The sequence below is a fragment of the Eumetopias jubatus genome, unplaced genomic scaffold, assembly GCF_037043125.1.
Source record: "Eumetopias jubatus isolate StellerSeaLion01/CBP00866 unplaced genomic scaffold, mEumJub1_p1.0 scaffold_17, whole genome shotgun sequence".
NCBI lineage: Eukaryota > Metazoa > Chordata > Mammalia > Carnivora > Otariidae > Eumetopias > Eumetopias jubatus.
In genome coordinates, this window is record NW_028274823.1 from 68,189,309 (window position 1) to 68,201,474 (window position 12,166).

At 35.4% G+C, this 12,166-nt stretch overlaps 2 protein-coding genes across 7 annotated transcripts in view; one reads left to right on the forward strand and one right to left on the reverse strand.

Annotated features, from left to right (window-relative positions):
• Positions 1 to 6,007, forward strand: part of FAM13C (family with sequence similarity 13 member C) — a 166,107-nt gene extending 160,100 nt beyond the window's left edge. For 3 of the 5 annotated variants that reach the window (XM_088019808.1, XM_028124012.2, XM_028124013.2), the window contains 3 exons: positions 654 to 853; positions 2,314 to 2,415; positions 5,884 to 6,007. In XM_088019808.1, the coding sequence (XP_087875934.1) occupies positions 654 to 853; positions 2,314 to 2,415; positions 5,884 to 6,007 (426 nt within the window). The remainder of the gene's footprint in view (positions 1 to 653; positions 854 to 2,313; positions 2,416 to 5,883) is intronic. The other 2 variants (XM_088019809.1, XM_088019810.1) reach the window with 1 other exon arrangement.
• Positions 6,008 to 8,005: 1,998 nt separating this feature from the next.
• Positions 8,006 to 12,166, reverse strand: part of PHYHIPL (phytanoyl-CoA 2-hydroxylase interacting protein like) — an 89,878-nt gene continuing 85,717 nt past the window's right edge. For both annotated transcript variants that reach the window (XM_028124010.2, XM_088019919.1), the window contains one exon: positions 8,006 to 8,540. In XM_028124010.2, coding sequence (XP_027979811.1) covers positions 8,006 to 8,540 — 535 coding nt within the window. The remainder of the gene's footprint in view (positions 8,541 to 12,166) is intronic.

The window sequence follows — 12,166 nt, forward strand, 5'->3', positions numbered from 1 at the left end:
TACTTTCATAATTTTAAAGACAAATGCAATAGTGAGTCATAATCTCTAAAATTTTTCCATTAAGGAAGCATGATTTAAAATGGATTATGATTTTCAGATTTCCTTGCAAGAAAATCTTTTGGTTGTGATTAGCATTAGCAGAACACATTAAGGAGTAGTAACTCCATTTTGCTTTGGCCTTCCTAGAGCTCATCCCTGAATTTGTCAATTTTCTCAATATCCTCTGTATCTGAATGTAGTCCACCCCAGGATCTGATTTGGGGTATTTCTGGATGACAAAAGGTATCTGAAGTCCCTCTCATTCTAACCCATGTAACTGTTATGAAGCTGGGGGCCCAGAAGGTCTGGGTGAAAGGGAGGAACTAGTGCAGCCCAGATTGGACCGTATTTTGGATTCTGTGCCTTCTTTGGTCCAGCAGAGATGAACTTGCTGAGCATTTTCGCACAGCATGGGTGCCTCTTTGCTCATTAACCTCTGCAAGATTTTTGATGCAACTGAGGAAGAGTTCCTCTTGGTTGCTTCCTTCTGGTTTTTCAGTAGACACAGGGGTCACCTAGTCTTTTCATGGTGTCTATTTATGGTTCCTCTTCCTGTTTTTGCCTCAAGAGGCACTTAGCATTTTGTGACTTTATTTAACTCTGCTTATGATAAGCAGGAGGAAGAGGACTCTGATGAAGACTGTCCACAGGGAAGCCAACAACTTCCTTTGCCAGATCCAGCATCTCACCTTCCTGTTGGTGACCACCTCACCTTCTCTAATGAGACTGAGCCTGTTAGGGTCCTGCTGCCAGATGAAAAAAAAGAAATCAAACAACCAGCACTATCCATGTCCAATTTACATGAGGCTACAATGTGAGTGTGAATCCTAAGTATGGAGTCTCTTTTCAACTTCTTTTGGTCTGGGATACCTTATATGTGCATATAAAATTCCCCACAAGAGCTATTAGATTCTCTAAAAAAATGTGAACCACCAGTTGCTGAAAAGCATAATCTGGTTGTTCTCTTGACTGGAGAATTGAGAAGACGAAGCCCTGAGCAACCACCACTCCCAATAAGGTCCTAAAGGTGCCATAAACACTAATTTCCTACAGTTGCACATCTTTTCAGCAGGGTCTGGCATCGGTCTAATTTTTGGCAGTGTGTGAAGCACAGCTGGCTTTTGAAAATGCTGGACCAGAAGGAATTGGGATCCCATGTAGGTCAACATTTGTCAGGGCCTTTCTCCTAGTCTATCTACTCCTTTAGATAAGACGGTTTCTCCAGCCTAGGGATCCCCTTGGCCATAAGTAATGAGCTGCCCTTAGGCTCCTAATGGCCCCTCAGGAGCTATTTGTATTGTCATTATTATTATCATTATCATTATTCAGTAGGTGGCATTCCTCTTGATCATTTGACCTTCTTTGGTTTGTATATTACAGGCCAGATTATGAGATTTCCTTTAACATGTATTACTATAGTGTGGTGAATGTATACCTCAAGATAGGGATGGAATCCCCAAAAATATATGAGGTGGGACTAAGGACTAAGTTGTAAATTGGGATTTTAGTGTGCTTGTAGAATCAGCTGGTACCTCAGTTTCAGCTCTGAGAAGTAACCTGTTTGGAAGCAGAAAATCAATCTCCCTCCTTCTTTCCCTCGCTTTCCTTTCTTTCATTTATTTATTGTTGGTTGGTTGTTCTTAAGCAGTTGTTATTAACTTTTGGGGAGTGTTGGGATTTTTTTTTTTTAAGAATGTCAATAAAAACAGGGAATTCAAAGTTTTGAAACCATGCACAAGTTTCCTAGATAACAATTTTTGCTCTAAAAGTGCATGACTTTTCTCTTAGCTTAGTAGAATGAAGTGAGTAGAATTTGCAGTGTAATTCTAGCTTTATTTTGAATAAGGTCTGTTTCATTCCCAAGGGGTTTTGCCATTTTCCCCATACTCTACATTAAGGGTAGAATTTTCTTTAAACTCTCTTCCTCTTGTGCCTCTTAGTTCTAGCCTATCACCAAGTACTGATGAATGTTCTTTCAAAATGTCTCTTTCTCCCTTATCCATTCATATGGTCATTACCCTCACCACATTTTATAATGGACTCCATTGGCTTGCCTTCTGTCTGTCCTTTCTGTTCTCTTATGACATTGTTTTCATTCTCTGCTTATGTGCTTCCCTGTGATCAGGCTCTACATTGCACTATATTTATTCAAAAGATACTCTTTTAGGAAGAATCCTTCTGTATCATAATATGATTTGCTGAATAGATAAATCTTATGATGTCTCAATTATGCCAGAGCTCAGTAATGGCAAATATATATTTTGCTTGATATAGGCCTGTACTTCTTGACCATCTCCGAGAAACTAGGGCTGACAAGAAGAGACTTCGAAAAGCCTTAAGAGACTTTGAAGAACAGTTTTTTAAACAAACGGGAAGGTAAGTGTGGGCAGAGATTTTTTTAAGTTAGTATTTCCTAGGGAACTCTTGTTAAGAATGAGCTGCAGTTTTTGGCAGGAACAGAGACTTTATATAAGATGTAAATAATTTCCACAGTGACTTAGACTCAAAATCTGTCTAATGCAACATTCTAATAGTGCCATTATTAGGTATGTTTTATGAGAGGCTGTAGCTATCAAGTATGACATCAGGCTTTAAGAAATAAAGGATGAAATCCAAAAATCCCTAACTTTGCATAATAAATCTCTTGATAACTATTGAATTTATCTAAACCTTTAAAAAATCTATTTGATTTTTCAACCCATATAACTTCTTTGTTCTGGGTTACTTACTTTCACAAGTTATTTCCTATTTTATTAAATAATTCTTCTTTTGTTTTAAATGTATCTTTTAAACTTAAGGATCTGCCCTTATTTATTTTCAAGTCAGATGTTCATAGCTATTCTTTCTATTCCTAACATAAACGTTAAGCTATGTCCTCTCTTTGTCTATTTTTGTCAACCTAAGTCTCATTAGGCATTCCATTAGTTTCCTCTAAATTTTGGTGTATTGTCAATGTATATATAATTTTTATATGTATAATTTATATATGTATTTTTACATGTATGTAATTATATATGTATATGTATATATATATAATCTATTTGATGTTATTATATATATGATAAAATCATAAGATTCAAGATTATTGATCTACCTCCAGAGGAGAAAGAGACAAATCATTTAGCTATCTGGAGCCTGTTTCCATGGTTGTAAGATGTAAAGATGAAATGATTGGACTTCCTGGAATACTTTGGGAAGCTATAGTTGTTCTGTCTGTCTTGTGACTTTCCCAAAGTCACAAAGTTATTAAGGTGGCAGAGGTGGGAGTCACTGATACACTGGCCCCTCAGTATTCCTCTCCATCTACGTATCTGCCCTTCCTGAATTGCTTTCATTGCAGCAGACTAAGGGTCTACCTGATGGACAGGGACTATTTTCTAAAGCACCTTGAAAGCTTGGTCTACTCACCTCTTAGCAGCTTTTCCATTGCAGTCCTCCAGAGCTGTACAATAGGATTTGACCTATTAAGTCAGAAACGTTTTGTGTTCAGCAAATACAGATACAACCCACTTTGTTTTCTACCTGGAATCTTCCTTTTCCAGTTGACTGCTACAAGTCCAAGTTATTTACCTTCTGCTGATAACTAATCTAGTGAAAAATGTTTTGTGGATGTTAAATTTAGAATATAAAACATAATTTCTTGTTTTCTTTTTCCATTTCCATTTTTTCCCTTTACAGAATTTCCATACAGCTTTTACATTTACATTTTTTTTAATCTGTATGTACCCAGGAATCCAAAGAGTTTGAGACCACCCCAGTATGCTAGTAGTCCTGCCTAATGGAGCTCCAGTGGTATTTGGCATACCTTTTGATGTACAGGGAAGTTAGTGATGTCCTATGTATAGTATTCTACTGTACCTTTGCCTTAACCCTACTTCAGATATGCCTGTATATGACTGAGGTTGTATGCCCTCTTGTGGTAATATACTTAAACTAAATGCCAAAGTGGTGGTATATCACAACTAAAATCAAAGGGTTGAATGGTTAGGAAATATGGATCTTAATCTTGTTATCCTAAGAAATTTTATTAGGAAGGCCTAATCCTGCCCATAAGGTAAAATAACCATGCAAATGGATTACTAAAAATTTTAAGTTACTGTAAATGTTCCTGGTAATATTTGCCAAGCAAGAGGAATAATCATATAGATATGACATTAACAGTTATAAGCCAGGAACTGTACCAAGCACATTAGCATGTTTTACATAATGGGAAAACTGCTTCAGGAAATACTTAGCAAAATTTTTCATTCTGGCCAATACACTTTTTTTTTAAGAGATTTTATTTATTTATTTATTAGAGAGTGAGAGAGAGAGAAACAGCATGAGAGGGGAGGGGGCCAGAGGGAGAAGCAGGCTGCCCGCTGAGCTGGGAGCCCGATGCAGGACTCGATCCCAAGACTCCAGGATCATGACCTGAGCCAAAGGCAGTTGCTTAACGAACTGAGCCACCCAGGTGCCCCTGGCCAATATACTCTTGTTTATTAGCCAAAAAAGAGTCTGCAGGACCAGGGAAAAGTTGCATGATGGGCTAGGGTTACTAGTGTTTCCTGATAAATTAGACCATTTCTTCACTTAGATATGTTTATATAAATTAAGGTGATATTTAGAGGCCCAGTTAAGTTTGGTCCATAATACAGAATGGAGGCAAAGGAATTCTATTAAATAACTTAGACAATATTTAAGAGAAACCCTATCTACAGATTTGTGTACTGTTCTGAGTTCTGTACTAGAAATTCCAGGCAAATGTATAGTGGTGCATCACAAGTAGATAACTCCATTCTTAGGAAATCTTTATAGATTCATGGTTTTTTTAAATTTGTGAGAGATAGATCTTTTATCAGTACTGGGAAAATAGAAGGGAGTATAGGTAAAACATTAAATGCTTGCTATTTACCTACATTCAGCCACACTAATATTAGAGAGTATTTGTGTTTATATTCAGTAGCAACTGTGGTGTTTCATCTGTTTTCCACTCTTAGTATTTCAAAGTCATGAATGAAAATGTTCTAAAAGCAATAGGTAATCTTATCAACCAAGGAGACAAGAGCCTTCTAAGATCCTGAAGCAATTACTTCCCTTTAGATAACATATCCTGGCCACATATTTTTGTGGAAAGGGAATGGTTTTAACTCCAGATGTTACCCAAACATTCTTCAAAGTAAACAGCAAGAACATATAGTAGTTAGAATGAGTATGTATAAAATATGCATTGTCAGATGTCTAGCCTTAGAATTAGTGTGCAAAGAGAAACATTGCAATTCAGACTCATATATATTCAATCCATGAACATCTCACTGATTCTACTACACATTAGCAGAGATAGGTTACGTATTATAATTAAAAGAAAACTTGGAAATATTTCATGTTTAAAGGTAACCATTGAGCTTTTTTTCCCCTATCACCATAAATTTATATAAATTATTTCACTTAATTTATGTGGTTTTTAGGTTGAATTTTTAACAACTCCCATTGTAAGGGCTGAACATTCTTCATAGGCATGAACTGTGGTATGAGTAATGGGAGAATGACTAGACTAAGAATGCACTGAGAGTTCTGGTTTTTGTTTTTTTTCCTTTTTACTTGCTCCATTGTTGTCTGTCTATGCAGTGGACCATATATTTGCAAAACACCTAAGACATTCAAGTTCTCGAAGTGTACTATTATACAAAAACCTAATGACACATGGAGGAGGGAGTGAGTGAAGGTGGAAGGGAAGGTAAAAAAGACATGATGCAAAAACCAAGTGGAAACTTCTACTCTGTACTTTCTCATGTAAACATTATAAAAGGATTTTTAATGACTTGATTTATTATGAGCTAAAAGACAGTATTTTCTGTTTTGCAGAAGTCCACAAAAGGAAGACAGGATACCAATGGCAGATGAGTACTATGAATATAAGCACATAAAAGCCAAACTGAGACTATTAGAGGTCCTCATCAGCAAGCAAGATGTGGCCAAAACAATCTGAGGTTCAGGAAATGTTTGTGCTCACTTTCAACCAAGATAAGGTCAAGTTTATTTTCCTTTGCCATTCTTGCTAGGTAGTTTTGACATATTGAAAACTGAAGCACTTTAGTGGTAGTATTAGCTGTTTTTAAGAAGGGATGGCAAGAGTAACCATCAATGAGGAAGGAGGATTTAAATGGGGGAAAATATAACAGCTAACAGTATAATTGGAAAAAAAATTCAGTCTCCTCCATGCCAAGCAGAAAATGCACAGTCAGTATAATTATTTCAAAAAAATCTTAATATTTTATCAAATCTAAATAATACTTGCTGGTGGGCCACTTATTAAGGAAAGCCTATTTAGTGTCTGGAAACTGCATATGTTAGTGTATGGAAAAAGAACATGATTTTTAAAAAAAATCAATAAGAGGAGGAAAAGAAACTCTTCTTTTTATGTAGGAAGGAATACAGCTAGTAAGAATGTAATTTATTTGAAAGTTCTAATAGATTTTTAAGTGATAAAAACATCTACCTTGTCCCTTAAGTCCGTTAGGCTATTCAGTAAAGCATACTAGAATGTGTCACTGCTAATTTTTTATTTCTATATAAAAATAGCACATTATTTTATCTGTTATTTGAAATTTTACATTTCTGGTTACCAAAGTTCATTCTTATAGCATGTACTTTGTGAATTATCTTTGTCTAAAATTGACAGATGTTTATATTAAAATATTGTATTAAAATTTGAAAATAGGTATTTTGGATAGATCTGTGGTCTGCAGTATATAATCTAATGTGATCATAGTTATGATTGCTAATCTTTTTGTTTACTATAAGAGTATATAACTATTTTTTGATTGGGAATATGCATATTTCTTAATGTTCCAAGGTCTGTGTATACTTTGTAAAGTCACAAGCATTCTCATGAGTTGTAGGTACTCTTCATTCTGTACAAAATGAAAGGTTTGGAAATTGTTGGGACACCTTGGAAAAGAAGCCAGAATTTTATTTGCTTCATCAACTTTAGTGCATATAATTTTGTGTTATTTTGTACTAAAACACACATTTATTATTTTTGCCTTTGTAACAATAAGTAAAAGGTCGCCATTTTCTCTTGTACCAACCATGTTTGTATTTCTGTTTTCTGTAATGTTTAAGCATGATGTTGAACAAATTCACATTTTCATATAGTTTGGATGGGAAGAATATTGACTTTCAGAAGTAGAATATTTCAGAGGCTTATTGTTTTCTCTGTATTTACCTGATATTTTATAACTTTTATGAATCAGAATGATGTCCTTCATAAATTTGTTTAATTGAAGTCATCTACTTGTAACAGGACAGATACACAACTATTTGAAGTTTACAAACTACATCTTTGATAAGGGAAATGGTTTCATGACATGTATACAATTGCTATTAAAATGTAACTCTATATATTCTATATGATTGTAAATATTTTATACAACAATACAAATAAAATATTTTTCTATTATATTTATTATGTTGAAACACAATAGTTGTTTCCTGTTAGCTAATATAAATAACATAAATAACACTGTCAAACAACAAGTTGGAAGTGCTGACAATTCTAGGCTTCAAGATTTAACTCATGCTGCAATTACACTTTCATGCGGTTTGGAGTTATCCCAATATTTGTTCAGTAGATTAAAATGAATGCATATTTAAACACCATTTATAAGCCATTATTTTGTATTTTGCTAAAGCAGTTTATATAATTGTTTTGTTATGTTTGGCATAAAGGAAAAATAAAAACATTGCAGCATCTAGGCAATAAAGTGTCAGAGGAGAACTTTCATCACTGAAAGTAATGGGAAGGGCAGGGAATAGGAAACACTAAAACGGCTCTGGATGAAATTTGGAAAAATGGCAATTTGCTTTTGGTGATAGCGGCATGTGCATGCTTCAGTGGAAAACATCTGATGATGAAAATGGACAACAGAGGATTGGTGCTCTTAGGGGAAGAAAAGGGACTGGGTAAGAATAAGAAAAATGGGCATTAACGTCCAACACTGATATTACAGGTTTTGCAGCTGGGATCTTTCTTTGCATTTGCAGTAGACAAACTCATAAGCTGATGACCAGTGATTTCTGCTACAGTGCCCAGAGAAAGATCCACAGGGTCAGTATAAATGACTTCTAAAATGACATCCTGGGCATGGTGGTAAACCAGCACCCCATCTTCTTCTGTGCAGGTCAAAAATTTATTATCCTTGGAATTTAGCTGAGGAAGGCGCTGCTTACAAAATTCATCTCCTGGTGATCCCACAGGGGCAATAACAAGAATCACATAATGATAAGCAGTGTACATACAGTAGAAGTCCCCAAAATATAAGTTAGTATTGGGGTTAAAAAGTTTTTCTGCTGCAATCTCAAACCTGTATCTTCCATAAGGTGAATCCTGGGGTGGCTTCCCAGTATTAAATTCAGTGCTGCAGCTGAAGAAGATGCCTTCTAATTTACCACTGATAGGAGAGCCATGGCTACCACTGTTATCCTTGACAGATGGTTGCATAGCATTCCCATGATGTTCTCTGCAAGAGAAAAGACATGGTCACTTCTTGGTATAATAGTAGTAAAGCTATTGATTTATATGTAGATTTGACTGGTGATAGGCCCAAAACTCTGAATGCTCATCCTACTTTACTTTAATGTCTTTTAATGCAATGATGTTCTGCTACAAACCTTGGAGGTCTTTACATAATAAATTTCCTGGCCAGAAAAACCAAACTGGAATTAGAAATCTTACAACTGAAATCACAACCATTATATGCCTACTGGGTTTCAGAAGTGGCTCTTTGAAGAGAAAATTGGACTAACACTATTGGTTAAATATATTGAATGTTTCTTTAAAGTATGCCAGAATTTAGTCCTAATATGAGTGCTGTCCACATATATATATTGGCACAAAAGAGTCTTGTTTTATTTTGTGTGGTTTTTTTTTCCCCTAGGTACAGTTTACTAATCAGGTCCCCTTTCCTGCGTTTTTCTTACATCAGAGCTGGTTATTCTCCCTTCACCATCACCCCTGATCTATTCTCCATCCTTCTTGCCTTCCATTGTGGGATGGGACTCTATCATTTGGTTCATCTTTGTCCCTTGGTCCCTTCCATTTGAGTTTTACTTATGGAAGGCACCATCAGATCTAGGGGAGGAGGAAGTAAAGCCTTGAGTGTGCTGTCTTCTACTTCCTCCATGCTTCAGAGCCTTGTGGTTCTGGTGTGGCTGGATTCGTATGTACTATATGTCTCTGACTACTTCTCCTAATGGGTGTCCTCTATTCCCCTTCCCAAGAGTAGTAAAACCTTTCAACTCTTGATAGTTCCTGGTTGCTTTAGCATCCCTTATTAGTTGCCTTAACCCTGTCTATAACTTTATGAATGGTGCTTTTGTCACATTTTCTCCAGAACTCCCACTAAGTGTGACTTCCCTTTATTGCTGGGTCCTTGACCACCATGGCTTGGGATGAAAATTACAATTTACCACACAGGCATGAGAAGCTTCTCCCAGTCAGCATGCTTCCAAAAGAGCCTGTGGGTCGGTGAGGTATGCCCAGGGTCTCCCCTAACTTTAGAACAACAATGAGTCTCAAATTCTAGTGCCTAAGAACTACCAAAGAAGCTTATTAAAAATGCAGGTTCAAGGAAAGACCAAGCAACTCACATATTAGAGGACACTAGATAAATAAGAGATGTATGAATATTCTGGATTGGACCAGAATAGTCTTCTTCTTATTATTTTTATTCTTATTATTCTTCCTTTCCTCCCGGTGTTCCAAAATTCCTTCTAATATCATTCTCTTCCTTTTTTCAAAAACTTCTTTTAGAAAACACAATGGTCCAAAATCTTTGGGATGCAGCAAAAGAGGTTCTAAGGTGGAAGTTTATACAGGCCTACCTCAAGAAGAAAAAAATCTCAAACAATCTTACTTTACACCTAAAGGAGCTAGAAAAAGAAGAACAAACAAAATCCAAACCCAGCAAAGGAAGAAAATAATAAAGATCAGAGTAGAAATAAATGATATAGAAACTAAAATAACAATAAAACCAAAGATCAACAAAATTGATAAAACTTTTTAAAAAACAGGAGAGAGAGGACCCAAATGCACAAAATTACTAATGAAGGAGGAGAAATAACAAACACTACAGAAATACAAACAACTGTAACAGATCCTAAATGCCAACAAACTGGATAACTTGGAAGAAATGAATAAATTCCTGGAAACCTATAATCTACCAAAACTAAAGCAGGAAGAAATAGAAAATTTGAACAGATCAGTTATCAGCAATGAAGTTGAACTGGTAATCAAAAAAACTCTCAAAAAACAAAAGTCCAGGACCAGACAGCTTCACAGGTAAGTTCTACTAAACATTTAGAGAAGAGTTAATACCCATTCTTTTCAAACTATTCCAACAAATACAAGAGGAAGGAAAACTTACAAATTCATTCTATGAGGCCAGTATCACCCTGATATCAAAACCAGATAAAGACGCCATGAAAAAAGAGAACTACAGGCCAACATCACTCATGAATGTAGATGCAAAAATCCTCAACAAAATATTAGCAAACCAATAATACATTAAAAAAAATCATACACCACAATCAAATGGGATTTATTCCCAAGATGCAAGAGTGGTTCAATATTCACAAAACAATCAACATGGTATATCACATCAACAGAAGAAAGGATAAAAACCATATCATCATTTCAATAGATGCAGAAAAAACATTTGACAAAGTACAATATCCATTCATGGTAAAACCGTCAACAAAGTAGATTTAAAGGAAACATACCTCAACATAACAAAGACCTTAAATGAAAAACTCACAGACAACGTCATACTCAATAGGGAAAATCTCGGAGTTTTTCCCCTAAGGTCAGGAACAAGACAAAGATGTCCACCCTCACCACTTTTATTCAACGTAGTACTAGATGTCCTAGCCACAGCAATCAAACGACATAAATGTATCCAAATTGGTAAGGAAGAAGTAAATCTCTCACTGTATGCAGATGACATGATACTATATATAGAAACCCTAAAGACTCCACTAAAAAACTACTAGAACTGATAAATGAATTCAGTAAAGTCACAGGATACAAAATCAAGGTACAGAAATCCATTGCATTCCTATACACTAATGAAGTAGCAGAAAGAGAAATTAAGAAAACAATAGCATTTACAAATGCACCAAAACCAATAAAATATCTAGGTATAAACTCAGCCAAAGAGGTGAAAGAACTGTACTCCAAAAACTATAAAACAATGACAAAAAAAATTCAAGATGACACAAAGAAATGCAAAGACATTCCATGCTTATGAGTTGGAAGAACAACTATTGTTAAAATGTCTATACTACCTGAAGTGATCTACACCTTTAATACAATCCCTATCAAAATAGCATTAGCATTTGTCACAGAACTATAACAAACAATCCCCAAATTTGTATGGAACCACAAAAGACCTTGAATAGCTGAAGCAATCTTGGAAAAGAAAAACAAAGCTGGAGGTATCACAATTCCAGATTTCAAGTTATATTACAAAGTGGTAGTAATTAAAACAGTATGGTACTGGCACAAAAACAGACATGGAGATCAATGGAACAGAATAGAAAACCCAGAAATAAACCCACAGTTATATGGGTTAATCTTATTTTTGACAAAGGAAGAAAGAATATCCATGAGAAACTAAATGCAAAAGAATGAAACTGGACCACTTTCTTACACCATACACAAAAGTAAACTCAAATGGATTAAAGACCTCAATGTGAGACCTGAAACCATAAAAATCCTAGAAGAGAGCACAGGCAGTAATTTCTCTGATATTAGTCATAGAAGCATTTTTCTAGAAATGTCTCCTGAGGCAAGGGAAATAAAAGCAAAAATAAACTATTGGGATTACATCAAAATAAAAAGCTTCTGCACAGTGAAGGAAACAATCAACAAAATGACCAGGCAACCTATGAAATGGGAGAAAATATTTGCAAATGACATTATCTGACGAAGGATTAGTATCCAAAATATATAAACAACTTCTACAACTCAACACCAATAAAACCAAATAATCCAATTAAAAATGGGCAGAAGAAATGAACAGACATTTCTCCAAAGAAGGCATCCAGATGGCCAACAAACACACGAAAAGATGCTCAACATCACTAA